General features: G+C 37.5%; 2 protein-coding genes across 2 annotated transcripts; both read right to left on the bottom strand.

Annotated features, from left to right (window-relative positions):
• Positions 1-4,180: 4,180 nt before the first annotated feature.
• Positions 4,181-4,675, bottom strand: LOC145157616 (uncharacterized). Its single transcript, XM_079076643.1, has one exon. It carries the CDS (start codon positions 4,673-4,675, stop codon positions 4,181-4,183), a length of 495 nt encoding a protein of 164 aa, XP_078932769.1.
• A 2,836-nt stretch (positions 4,676-7,511) lies between these two features.
• Positions 7,512-7,961, bottom strand: LOC145157615 (uncharacterized). Its single transcript, XM_079076642.1, has one exon. It carries the CDS (start codon positions 7,959-7,961, stop codon positions 7,512-7,514), a length of 450 nt encoding a protein of 149 aa, XP_078932768.1.
• Positions 7,962-15,010: the final 7,049 nt, after the last annotated feature.

The raw sequence follows: 15,010 nt of genomic DNA, 5'->3' as shown, positions 1-15,010 counted from the left end.
AGAGAAGGATAAGACAGAGGTGGCTCCAGGATATGGTGATGAATCTGCAGCTTAAGATTTATTTAGTTTAAAAACTATTTTAATAAATTTGGGCTTGTAAGACAATATTTTAATCTTTTTTGTGGGTTTAGTGGGAAACCCTTTTAATCTATGATCACCTGCCTTGATTCTATTTATTAAAATAAATTATTACAGAGAAAAATGAAAAGAATACGAGTACAAGTGGTATAGTTTTGCTAAGTATCGTGTGTAGTGTGATGAATACAAGTGATTTATATAGTCAAAAATCTAATAACAAGAACTTCAAAAATTCAGGGATCCTCCGAAATCAGCTTATAGACGTTGCTTGAATTGGTCCTCCGAGTCTTTTGCATGGTTGTGACTTTGACTGGTTATTTCTACATATGTGAGAAGACAATAATATATAACCGTTATAAATATTAGAATTATAGTGATAAGGATCTTGAAGTATTTTTAGGATCTTGAGGTTCGAGGATCCTAAGCTTTGAGGATCCTTAGGCTTGAGGATCTTATTGTAGCTTTGAGATCCTAGCCCTAACAATTGCTCCCAAATTATCTCTGAAAATAAGCGAATTAGTTCCGGATTTATTGAAGGGATAAATTAAAATAAATAAGTAAAAATAGAGGCAAGGGTAAAAAGATAAGATTTTTGAATTCAAAATCCCCAACGGCTAGATTTCTACTCGTTTAAGAGATATTTATGAGGCAATCAAATCATATGCCTCTCTCTCCAGTCGGAATTATAAATAAGAATGAATGGTAAGTTTTTCTTCACTCTTTCTTAGTCCCTTTCGATCAGTATTGGCTAACTTTGGACGTAAATCTCTCATTCTCTTTCTTTTTATAATTTCTTTCATCATGGGAAAAAAGATGATAGTTTCCCACAAAAATGTTCATGGTCTCCCTGAGGATGATTTCACCGATCAAAACTTCTTGTCTTACAACGAGACATGCTCTTTCGATAATGGATATATTCAATCTATGAAAGATGGTAGAGCTTTCCCTCCAAACACTGTGTTTAGGCCATACGATCCTCTGGTTCAACCGAACTTCATTTCCCTCTCATGGGTGTGCTTTCTAGACTACCCTTTTTCTTTAGGCCTAAAATTCCCTTTTTTGGTGTGATTACTGAATTCTTTGAGGTTACAAAGCTCCCCTATGTCCAAGTGTTGCATATCATTTGGAGGATCCTGTATTGGGTCGAACATCTGAATCAAACTTATGGTCTCGACATAGGTCTAGCTGAACTGTCCCAAGTGTATGATCTTTCGGATTTCAGAATTCTCGCTTCCTATTCAAAGTTAAAAAAAGTCTCCTCTTGTGTTGATGACAAAACACAACGATGGGACTTAGAAGGAGATATACTTCTTTGGCAGGCGTAACTCCATTACCGGTGGGGATCTTCTTGTAGTGGTGTTGATTATGATGGCATGTGCGGAATTAGAAAAGATCTAGTGAATCAACATGTAAACTCAAGAACACAAGGAGTAAATAATTCTGTGTAAGCTCATATTAGATCTAGAAAGGATATACAAATGGGTTTGTACACAATTTCTCTCTCTAGTCTAACACTCCAAATGGTTCCTTACATAATGGGAGTCACTCACTTCCTATTTATAGGAAAGACTCAACCCATTTACACATACAAGAAGGTAAAACCTAAGACTCCACATCCAAACATGACTTTGTACCCTAACACTTCTGCCCAAAGAATGGATCAAGAAGGGTAGGATTTCAAGATTATCTTAAAAGATCCTGAAATTTACTTTCTTATTTAGTTTGTTTCATTACAGGTTTCAAGCTTGGAGAAGTTATTTCTGCTGCTGAGGATACAGAGGAGAAGATCATCAACTTTCTCGCACTCCTTGAGGTGTATAGATCCTTTAAGATAAATCAATCTAGTCTCCAAGAGGGTTCCTCCAACATGGATACAAGTATAACTCCTTGTCTTTTTTTCTGGTTTGTTTCACGATCTTTGATCTCATAAGGATCTTTACTTTTATGTAGGTTCCAAGACCACTTGCTCCAATGCTTGTTTCGCTTTGGTAGACCTTGAAGATGATATAACCAGTAGCTTGATCAAGGTCAAGCAGGGGAAGATCTCTGCTCCCCCTCCTTCAAAAAAGACTCAGCTGGACCTAACCGTGAAGACTCCAAGGTCTCGAAAGAGAAAGACATCTGAGGATCCTGATATTGGGAGCCTCAACATTGAAGATTCTCTTGGAAGATTGACTACCTTCTCCCAGGCTGTAAGTTTATATAACTTACCTTTTTACATGTCTTTTCTATTACCTTTACTGATATTAAGCTTCTTTTAGGTCTTTGTTCATGTCTCCCAGTCTACCACTCATCTTAGGTTTCGTGCTGAAGAGCTGAACACACTCTCAGAGAGCAAGAGAAGATCTGGAACACGACCAACGAGGATCTTCTTTGGAGGGTGGAGCTGCTAAGCAAACAGAAGGATGAAAAGGAGGAGGAGCATATCCTGGAGATCGCGGAGGTCATTGCTGATGCGAAGGCGATCGATGTGGTGTCTGTCTTGGGAGTCTAAGATCAAACTGGCAGAGGATCTTGAGAACTCAGGATCCTGGAATGTAGTTTTATGGCGCGAGACACTAGCCAAGATAACTGGAATGCCTGTCATTGCTACTAAGTATATTGGGTTAAAGCATGCAGAGGAGGAGAAGGAGAAGAATGGGGCCGATGATAACCAGACCAAGGTCCAGGCCAGCAGGAAATTAGTTTAAGTTTTTTGTTTTTCAGTAATGTAAGACCATTGACTTTTTTGGGTTGGTGTGCAACCCCTTTTGAATGCAATGGTTGTGCTTCCCTTTTATATTTTTCTCTTGATCATGACTGTTATGGTACTAGGATCCTTAAATAACCAGGATCCTAAAAAACTTAGTTCCTGCAAATAACTCTAAGGCAAAACTCTTTTACTAAATCATCTTTAATAAGTAATCCTTTTAAAACCATAGACTGGAGGTCTGATAACCAAAAAATATTTTTTTGGTATCCTAAAAAGTTTGGGATCCACGGGCTTTATTTAAAGTTTTTCAAAAATAATCATAGATGAAACCTGATGATCTTAGGAAAAAATTGAAGTCAGGACTTCCCTCTCTTCGTATGATCTTGATGCTATCATGCAAAGGGATCTTTGTTTTAGAATTTTGTTGGGAAGAATCCTTATTTGACTTCAGGGAGGATCCCTTATTGAAACTATATTCATCTTGAGGAAAATCTTTGTATGACGATGTTATAAATCCTGTTTACTTCCTGGGGAGTATCCTGTCTTTAGATAACATGCTAATGTTATGACTTTATAGCAAGTCTTTGGGGGAAAATCCCAATTCAAGGTAACATGTTAATGTTACAAACCTTAGTAAATCACCTGAGAAAATCGTATGATCATAAAAAAGTTATGGACCTTATGAATTTTCTTAAGGTAACATGTAAGTGTTATAAACCTTAGGAGTTTTCAAGAGAAGATCCTAACTTAGGAAAACATGTGAATGTTATAAACCTTAGGAATTTTCTTGGGAAGATCCCAACTTAGGATAACATGTGAATGTTATAAACCTTAAATTCAACGTTTAGGATCTCAACTTATGTTTAGAAATGAGAGGGTTGCCAAGTCACTAAAGCGTGAAATGATCCCCTCATTCACATCCCGTAGTTGGATATCATACGCCCAAGTGAGCTGTATAAACCATAACTCGTGTGAAAAAGGTAATTACTTCTTTAAACGTTAGAGGGGATTGAGTACCCTTATTCATTGGAGAGACGATCAGTCTCTATTCTTGGGAAATTCACATTGTGAATTGTCGGATGTTTGCAGTTATGGGATTCTTTTATGCCAATGGTCTTCTGATCGTTAGGATCCTTGAATATTCATTCACCGAGACCTTTAGGATCCCTAAGTGTCAGGATCTTTAAGCATTGGGATCCTTAGAAGCTAGGATCCTTAAAAGTCAGGATCCTTAGAAGTCAGGATCCTTAGAAGTTAGGATGCTTAAGTCCCTACATGCAACAAACATTAGCTAGGGGTGGGCATTAGCCTGGCTAACGCAAATGGTGTTTGAAGGGAATAAATAGTAATAAAAGTTAAAAGGTAAATATTGTACGTACCTTAAGTGTATCGGCAAATAACTGACCTTACCTACACAAAATAGGCTTTGAGATGTACCGCATTCCAGGAACTTGGTAAGATATCTCCATCTAGGATGGCTAACCAATATGCACCCTTTCCTGCCTCAGCATCTATGAGATATGGTCCTTCCCATTTAGGTGCTAATTTACCTGCACTAGGATGAGTAGCAATACTGATCTTAGCAAGATCCCTAATTTCATCTACAGTGTTAAGATCCTGGGCCAGGATCCTATTGTTTTCCTCTTGATTTTGAAGTAGGTATCTTGCTGTTGGGATCACCACTTCAGTGGGAATCATTGCTTCCATTCCTAACACTAATGAGTATGGGGTTTGACCCATAGCTACCTTGGAAGTGGTCCTATCTACCCATAATACGAAAGGAAGTTCTTCTGCCCATCTTCTTTTCTTCTCATCCAGCCTTTTCTTCAAGTTATTGACTATAATTTTGTTTCTAGACTCTGCTTGGCCGTTGGCTTGAGGGTGGACAGGAGTAGAAATCACCATTTTGATTCCCCAACTTGTGCAAAAGTCCCTTGTCCTTTTGCTTATGAATTGGGATCCATCGTCGCACATAATTTCAGCCGGGATCCCGGACCTAGTCAAGATGTTACGTTTGATTAAGGAGACTACCTTTTTGTCTCTTACTTGATGTAGGCTTCAACTTCTATCCACTTTGAGAAATAGTTAGTCATTGCTAGCATGAAGACCTTTCCTCCAGGGGCTGCTGGAAGTTTACCCACTATATCCATTCTCCATTTCATAATGGGCCAAGGGGAGATGATGGGATGTACATGTTCTGCTGGTTGACGCAGGAAGTTGCTATGTCTTTGACAAGCATCACACTTTTGAGCATGAAGGAAGGAATATTTCTTCATGGTTGGCCAGTCGTATCCCATCCTCAATACTTTGGAGCATAATGATATGCCCCCCCCCCAGTGTGGTTGTTGCAGCCTCCTTCGTGTATGTCCTTTTGGGCCTTTACAACTTCTTGATCCTCTGGGCACCTAAGGTATGGACCTGCTACAAATTTTTTGTATAACATAAGTTGTATTATAGTAAACCTTGAGATCATTGTTCCGAATGCCCTTTCGCTTTTCTCTTACTTAGGGATCGTGCCATTCTAGAGGTATTCCATAATGGGTTGGATCCAAGATCTTGAACTTGGAGAGGGATCCTTGATGTTGGGATCCTGATTCCGAGCCCTCAAGTCGGGATCTTCAGTTGTGGCGATGTCAGTAGTTTCTGTGTGATAGTCGGGATCTTTCAGTCTCTTGGCATGATCCTCAACCGCCGAGATTAACACGTGGGTGATAGGGATCCTGGTTTCTGGCGGGATCCTTAAAGAGGATCCTATATTGGCTAAAGCATCTGCTTCCGTGTTGTCTTCTCTAGGAACTTGGTTTAAGGTAAATGTTTCAGATTCCGCAGCCAGAGTTTTGAGGATCTAAGGTATAGGGATAGCTTTTCTCCTTTTACTGCATATGATCCATTAAAGTGGTTAGTTAATAATAAAGAATCGATGAATACCTGAAGACCCTTGACTTGAAGATCTTTGGCTAGCTGTAATCCCATAATTAGCGCCTTATAATCTGCTTCATTTTTGGTCGCATTGAACTCACAACTGGTTGCTTGGGGTAGGATGTCCCTCTGTGGCGATTTTAGTATGATCCTCAATCTAGTTCCTGTTTTCTTTGATGCTCCATCTGTTAATAACGGCCATTTTCCCATGTTCTCTTCTTCTATAAGTTATGTGGCTTCTATTTCGACTTCAACTCATAGATCATCACTAAAATTAGCCACAAAATCTGCAAATGCTTGGGACTTTATTGCGGATCATGGCTCATTTATATCGTATGTGCTTAGCTTCATAGACCACTTTTCCATTCTTCCTGAAATTTATGGTTTTCTCATAACACTCTTAATTGGATAGTTAGTTCTTACAGTTATAGGGTGTTTTTCGAAATAATGTCTTAATTGAGTAGAAGCTGTTACTAATGCAAGTATAAGTTTTTCAATGTGGGAATACATGGTCTTAGGATCCATGAGACTTTTACTTACATAGTAGATGGGATGTTGGTCTCCATTGAGATCCTTAGCTAATACTGCACTCACCACATTTGAGGATACTGAGAGGTAAAGAAGGAGTGGTTCCCTGTGTAATAGTTTTACCAATAGGGGTGGTGAACATAGATATCTTTTAAGTTCTTGGAAATCATCTTCATGTTCCTGGTTCCATTCGACTCTTTTGTTCTTCTTCTTCAAGATGTCATAGAAAGGTTTGCATCGTTTTGAGGTTCTTGAGATGAACTTGTTTAGGGCTGCCACTCTTCCTGTTAGTCTGTGAATGTCTTTTGTCAAGGATGGTGATCTTAGATCAAGGATGGAATTTATTTGCTCCGGACTTACTTCAATTCATCTTTTGGTTACCATGTATCCCAGGAACTTCCCCGATTTCATCTCAAAGTGGCACTTGGAGGGATTCAGCTTCATCGTATATTGGTCTAGGATGTCAAAGGCTTCTTCGAGATCCTTGAGGTGATCCTCGACTTTTTCAAACTTAACCATCATATCATTGATGTAGATTTCCATGGTGTCCCCCCGTTTCTCTTTGAACATCTTGTTGACCAGTCTTTGGTATGTTGCACCTACATTTTTAAGACCAAATGACATGGCAGTGTAACAATAGATACATGTTGGAGCTATAAAAGCCGTGTCTTCTTGTTCCGAGGGTTCCATTTGGATCTGTTGGAATCTTGCTGATGCATCCATGAATGTTAGCAATTCATGACCCGTCGTTGCGTCCATCATCGAGTCGATTTGTAATAGAGGGAAAGGATCCTTAGGACAAGCCTTATTAAGATCCGTGTAATCTACACACACTCTCCTTTTTCCATTTTTCTTTTGTACCACCACCACATTAGCTAACCATCTGGAGAATTTCACCTCCTTGATCATACCAGTCTTGAGGAGTTTCTCTACTTCTTGTATAAATTGGTTTCTTTACGGTGCAAACTTCCTTTTCTTTTGATGTATTGGCCTGAAAGATGGATCTATGTTAAGTTTATGGGTTATTATTCTTTTATCAATATATTTCATGTCCTCATGCTTCCATGCAAACGTATTTTTTCTATCCTTGAGGGACTTTATGAGATCATGTTCGACTTGTTCAAGCATTGAATATCCTATGATAACTTAGGCTTCAGGATCCTCAAGGTTCAGGGGCACTTCTTTTATATCATGCTCTCTTGTTTCTAGCACGTCTCGTGCCCCCCTTCCTTAATTGTTATGCTGGTCATGATATCATTGAGGATTTCATCGAAGTCTTGTAGCTTTCCTTGGATTATAGTTGATCTCCTATGATCTTCACTGTCCCCCATGGGGTGGGCATCTTTCCACGTTGATGATATATTGATGGAACGGACATCATTTCATGGATCCATGGTCTAGCTAGTATGACATTATAAGAGGATAATGTTTCAATGACACAAAAACATTGTACAAAATTTACCCCCTCTATGTAGATTGGTAGCTTTATTTCGCCGATGGTGTTCTTGGTTTCACCGCTAAATCCGATTAACATTGAGGATCTTGTAACTATCTCAGACTCCGGTATGTTCATTCTTTTCAATGCATCCAGGAGTATGATGTTAATGGAGGATCCTCTATCGACGTGGATCCTTCTAACGAAGTGGTTGGCGATGTAGAGAGTAATCACTAGTCCATCATGGTGAGGATCCTGGACATCGTGTCTATCCACTTCGTCGAAGGTGATCGTCTTTTCGTTTGTCATTGGTGTGTTTTTTCGTGGTCCTTTTTACTTCTCTGTTTTAGATACCTTGGTGTGCCTCTTTGCTACAGAGTAAGAGGTACCACAAATTTTAGATCCTCCAGAGATTACATTGATTACCTTGGCGTCAGCAGGAGGGATCCTGGTTTGTCAAGGATCTTTTGAGTATCCTGATCTTTCAAGGATCTTTCCTTTCTTCTTCCTAGGATTTTTTTGAGGTATCATTTGCTTAGGAGATAGTTGATCTCCTTCCTGAGAGCTATGCAATGTTCTATGACGTGACCAAAGTCTTCATGGTATGCACACCATTTGGACTTGTCTTTCCATGCTGGAAAATTTTCTCCTTTTCTTGGCCATCTTGCTTTGTCTCGGAGATCATGCATAGCAAATATTGCACCTGAAACATCCACGAAAAAACAATAGTCAGTAATCTTAGGTAAATATTTTTCCTCTCCCTCATCTTCAAGGGAATTGACCTTATGATGATTAGGTTTGGAATAAGGTTTTGATTTATAGGATCTTTGGGCCGAGGAATCTGCCTTTCTATTGGGGTGATCATAGGAGTTTGGTGGGTTGCTTCTCTTTTGGATCTCCTTGTCTTCTTCGAGCCTTATGAACCTCAATGCTCTGCTCCTGACTTCGTCCATCCTCTTGCATGGAGTCATCACGAGATCTTCATAGAAGGGATAATCGTTCTTTAAGCCCATTTTAAAGGCTTCAACCGCAGTTGCCATGTCAATGTTGGGCACACTTAGAGCTTTCCTGCCAAACCTGTTCACAAAAGTCCTAAGGGATTCCTTTGGATCCTCAACCACTCGATAGAGGTCATTAGTGATCTTTTCGAATGTTCTGCTACAAGAAAATTGATTGTTAAATAAGTTAGTCAAATGAACAAATGATGTAATTGTTCGGTTTTAGTATACTACAACATCCTATGGTGCACATACAGCCCTAAATACCTTGGATCTATGTTTTCTCTATTGTACATGCAAATGGTTTCCAAGGCATTAAACCTATAACTAGCATGCATTTGACATAAACCATATAATATACTAGTTAGGGAAACATACCTTTTATGTGGCTTGAAGTCTTGATGTATTTGGCCTTAAGAGCTTAGCACCAATAGTATGAAATGCCTTAAATGGAATCACAACACACCTAGGACAAAGGTGGCTCTTAAGAGAGAATTCCATGCACCAAAACACCTCCATATTTCTCTAAGAAAAGAAGTGGTGATTTTGGCTATGGAGTAACCTATTTATATGTAGGATTCCAAGGGTCATGGGTATAACCCATAATCCATACCCATGGGTTTTATGATCCATGGTTCATGTGGCCCAACTCTTTATGTATCCATACATAAACTTGGTCCAACATGGATCATAAGCCCAACACATATAAATATAACTAATTATCATAATTAGTCCCCATAGATTTAATTAGTCTCTTTTGATCACTAAATTAATTCCAAATTAATTCTTGATCGATACTAATTAAAACATATGATTTCATATTAATATATTATAACTTATAATATATTAATAAACCATAAATAACCTTCTCTCAAAAGTCCATCCTAACAAATTGTCCTGATGATATGCAACCCAAATGGACCATGCTACTCTCGGGTCAAGTACATACCAATAATAGTTATGGGCTTAGACATCTAATCCAACAGTCTCCCACTTGGATAAGTCTAAAACTATTATTGCAAGTACGACTTCATAACCCGACTAGCAATCCTATCTCTTAAAGCCGTTGTCGAACTCTGAACTTGTCAATGACTTGTCCATTAGATAAGGGATCATATATTCCTCCATTCTAGATATCATATGGACTGAGACATGGATTATAATCATTATCTCTGTCCATTTGTTGTTTCCCGATTTTCGATTTATGATGACTGACTGATTGAACAAATCAAATCAGTCCTGGCTTGGCCAAGCACTCACATGTGTCATCGCTAAATCATCGAGGGGCCCACAGATATCGCTTTTATCCCGAAGGTAAAAGAAATGGATAAACTTCGACTCATATGGCTTGTTCTACTACTTGTTGAATCATACACAAGGCACGTTTTATAACATCGACTTACCAATGCGTTTTCATGCAATCAATGTATAACCAACTCATAGTAACAACTCATATCTCTAGGTTTGAAGAATATAAGATATTATCGTCTCATGATCACTCGTGATAAAATCCATGGCGGGTTGAATCCAATACTCAGAACTTATGAGCACTCATGAGTGTTGTAGCACCACTTTGTCCACCAACTTGTACCTCTACAAACCAACCCATGACAGTCTTGATTCATATCTACTTCCAACATATGACCGACTGTGGATGGTTTGAATAACTTAATCATTCAGGAAGAGCGTTAGTTATTCTGGAAGTCAAAACATGCAAAGTGAAACACAAGAATAAATGAATCAAATATGGTATCAAACCCTATGAATATAAATAAACACTTTTATTTATCACCATACTGATTACTTATTATTCATTGTTTCGGTTTTATCAACTTTATACTTGAATTAAAAACACTAGTTTTCCCATGCTCCAAGCATGTACACTATGTTTTTCTTAAACAATAGCTTTGCCATACATCAAGTATGCACTCTATGTTTGTCTATGATCCTTACTTTGTGAAATAAACCAATTGAACATAATTTCAATGATTCTAATTTCACACTCCCAAATCCTTATCGAAAAATGTGAGAATTTCAAATTCCTATCATTTTCTAATCTTACACAGATAACTTCCACCTATGGAGACAACTCCATATTCCCATTTTGACTACCCCTTCTGAACAAGAGTTGCCTCTTTTCGGATTAGGTCAATATGGTCCTTCCAAAGTTAACACTATACTTCCAACTGTCCTTGAGCAACCAATCTTTGGTAAACCTCATATTGTCCTCGACAATTGCTTAATCATTTTAGTCATATACAATTCTAGACCTTTTCCCTTCTTAATGCCTCTGGGCATTTGGAAAAATTTAGAAATGACAAATATTATAGCACATGCAATCGATCTTGTACCCAAAGCAAATGGTACACGATTCATGATGTCTCACATAAAGACATGATTCTAGACCAGTCTTTTCCTACAATATTTTTATTTGCCATGTTTTCAAAATTTGACTATGAAGTGGGATGCCGTAATCATAATCGAATTTTGAGAACGCAATATATAGAATTTCCTTAAGTTGAACCAATCCAACATGAAATTCATATATATATTCTTGACTAAAGATGATTAAGGTCTCAATCTAAGCCTTTAGAACTGAAATGAAGTATATCCTCTCCCTTAATTATAGCAAAACAACTTTTTCAATCCCTGCAGCCTCACGAATTGAAACTTTTGTTTTCTATAATTAACATTGCTAACTTGCAACACTAACAATAATTATCATGCTCCCACTAACATGATGATTATTAGCATAACACTTATGCTCCCACTAGCTTTGACATGTACTCAGAAATCAGCTGGACTTCTAGAAATCAATACTTTATTGAATTTCTTACCAAAGTTTAGATTTCTGATACGAGATGCTTTGATAAAACTTTATCAAAATCATACACCTTTCCTTAGATAGCATGCATGTGTGTCTAAACAATTTCAGAACTATGAAAAGGGATGCCGTAATCATAGTCTCAATTGTTTAGACCTTTTGCCATCTGCTTCAAATCTACTTGGTGGAAGTGTTTCCTCACTATCATTTTCATGAATCAGAGAGAAACCTGATGACCCTTAGATTTTATGGTGTATGTGTTCTTATCCATGTGAATCGTCAAAACCATAGTCACAAGACAAGGATAATGACAAATCCACACTCATATGGACTAAACTTATGCAATCTTAACTTCTTGCCACCTGGCAGTACAGGGCCTGCCATTGCTTCCAAGTTGTTATACAACCAATTGAGAACTTTCAGAACTCCTATTCAAAGCCAACTTTAACTGGAATTGGCACAGAATATGTCAACACGATAGGTTATAAACCTTAAGTCGTGTGCTAGTGAAGAACCTCAGGTTTTATTCTTGATTAGTTCTTGAAATTCTTTTTATGATCTTTAAGACTCCCACTATTCTCCTTACATATAAGACTATCTTGCCAAATATTCAAGAGATAGTGCGGATTCTTTATCAAGACAAACACTTCATACAATTGGCCTTAGTTGGTCTTTGTTTTATCCAAAACATCACAACTTACCAATTTCAAATCTACAAGAGTAGGTCACTTTTACTCTTACATTTGACAAGTGTTTTCAACCTTTCTTTAAGATATGTCACTCAAGTTACAATCTAGGAGTATGACTCTACGAATTGTTTTGGAACGAAGTATGACTCATCTTCCTGATCTAACCATTTCAACAATTCATGACTCCTCTTCTTAGTCATAAGAATGCACTAAGATGACCTTTAGAGGAATAATTGTGATATGATTTCTAAATCATTAAGATGATCACAAATATGATACTAAAGTACTCTCCCATCTTTTCAGATTTGAGAAACTTTTATCTTTCTGCCTCATTTGATTCTTCCCATTCGTTCTGCCATACATTGAGACTTTTCCAATGTTTCAGAATTATACTTAAACTTGTAAGTATAACCATATTTACTAAACTTTAGTAAATCAAATAGTCTTAACGAGCTTTGTGGTGGACATGACCAGTGCACAAGAATGTGTACTCGATCCCTTTAGTCCTTCACTTGACTCACACATCCATGTGAACAAGTAATTAGTCTTGATTTTCCAATGCTTGAAAGTTCTCATTCATCATACTATTAAACTTGCATGATTCCAAGTTTCGGTCCAATTGAAACTTGGGTGATGAGGAACTTTCCTGATTTGGTAAATTTAGACACTACCACAAATGAAAGAATCAAATCCATTTTCCAATATTGCTGTCAGTGGAATCATATAAGCAACAATTTTCCACAAATGCCATTGTAAGGATACTTCAAATAAATAAAATTAAACAATTTTCTTTTATTTTAAAACTCTGCGGAAAAACTTATCCTTACAATCCACATGGAAAATTGTTGCTATCTATTCCTTAGAAATATATCATAACTTCTTAAGTAACTGCTCAAAATTCTGATGCGATCGAAATCCACCTTCGCGATCAGAATCAACATATACTTCCTTTAAGATTTCTCTCTATTCTTTGATTCTTAAAACATCAACATGCGACCCAGTCACATCATGTAATGAGGATCTCAGAATAGAACTTAACAGAGTTAGATAATGGGCTCTACCTGATGTAGAGTTTGACTTTAACATCCTTAGGTAAATTTGGAAGCTTTGCAATCAACGCCCCTTCCTTTGGCAAAATAAACATATGGACCCTTTGGTAATGGGACTATCTCAGACTTAGCCTTTCTCTTTACCATTTGGTCAACCGGGTTGACTATGGCCAATCCCTTTCCATTGGGAAGAGAATGCTTTTTCTAGATTTCCAGTGTCACCATTGTCACTGTCCATAAAGTTTTCGGGATGTTGATCTTCTAATCAAATTTGCTTTACTATCGTTCCAAATCATTGCTGATTCAGCAGCACCAAGCAAATAGATATGATCATTAAGGTTCATGTCATAGTCTGTTTCATAGTAGTCCCAAAGGAACTCAGTATGTGACTTAGAAAGTGATTGAACATCCAACTTTCTCAAGACTTTGACACCCAACTCTCCCGGCTTGTCAATATGTGGCTTCATCTCTAAGATGTGATCACACATAGACCTTGCTTGCCATTAGGGCTTGAGTGACCTTGAACTTGTGGGTTAGGGAGAATAATTGGAGGAAGAGAAGTATGACTTCCATGAGCCAAACTCGGGAAGTCATATTCATTAGGAAAGCTTGGTTTGGGAAGATCATTGTTGTCTAAACCAGACATCAACAATGGGAGAAATTCACGTAAAGTTGATTTAAGTCCTTAATATAACACCCAATATGATATATTAAGGCTAGGACCCAACAAACTATTTATAACTTGGAAGAGGGATGTCGTAATCCAAGCTATAAATATTTGAAGGTAGGTGAATGACGATTCACCAATTTCCACCAAGATAAACGAAATGTATTATTAGGTTTTAATTGGTTTTGAAACTCCTAGATTCTTTTGAGATTCATTGAACTTTTCAATGACATGTTTCAATCTCGAGTGTGCCCTTCAGGTTTTGTGACTGGGATGCCGAGGATCACAAAACAAGGTGTGAAGTAACCATGCAAATATACTTGGTACCCTTAGTATTTACCCCTCAATCGATGTGTCGGTTAACCACACACGCTCCAACGATACTATGATAAACATTAAGTTACCATTTGCCTACCTTGTTAAGTCCAGGTTAGTGTGCCGGTTAACCACACACGCTCCACTAACAGCTTAAACAAAGTGCAAAGTGTAATTTCATGTATTAGCACCTTATTCACATTTTCCTAAGTAACTAAGATTGGGAATTTATAAGTGTTTAGTTACTTAGTATTTATCATTATACTTATAATAAAGGGAGAATTATAGTTCTTGTCCTACCTGTTCGACTAACAACCCTCCACCGGTCAAGGAAGCGGTGAGTGAGAGTGGACACCCATTAAACTGCCATTTTATAGGCAGTAACCTTATACCTCCCTTATAGACCGGCTTCGTGAATGAGGCCTACTAATGGTAAGACGACTTTATCTTATACATATCTATATAATTAAAATTATAATAATAGTATAAGGGTTGAATTTTAAACTTTTAAAATTCTAAGGTCTAGTTTGGAGTTAAAGTATACATGGGGGGTAACTTTACAAATTCCAAAACTTGAGGACAAGTTTTGAAACCTTTCAAAACTCTTGGATTTTTCATAACTTATGAGTTTAATTAAGGTTTAATGAAAAAAAAAATTCAAGTTCCATAACTTGAGGACAAGTTATGAAAGACATTAAATCATTTAATGATGACATTAAAAATAGTGACTCTTCTATTTTCATAACCTATGAGACTTAATGACACTTTAAAAAGAAAAACTCTTCACTTTCCATAACTTGAGGACAAGTTATGGAG

The sequence above is a fragment of the Lactuca virosa genome, chromosome 2 (genome assembly GCF_052849685.1).
Source record: "Lactuca virosa cultivar CGN04683 chromosome 2, Lactuca_virosa_CGN04683_v6, whole genome shotgun sequence".
NCBI classification, from domain to species: domain Eukaryota; kingdom Viridiplantae; phylum Streptophyta; class Magnoliopsida; order Asterales; family Asteraceae; genus Lactuca; species Lactuca virosa.
This window is presented reverse-complemented; position numbering and strand designations above follow the sequence as displayed.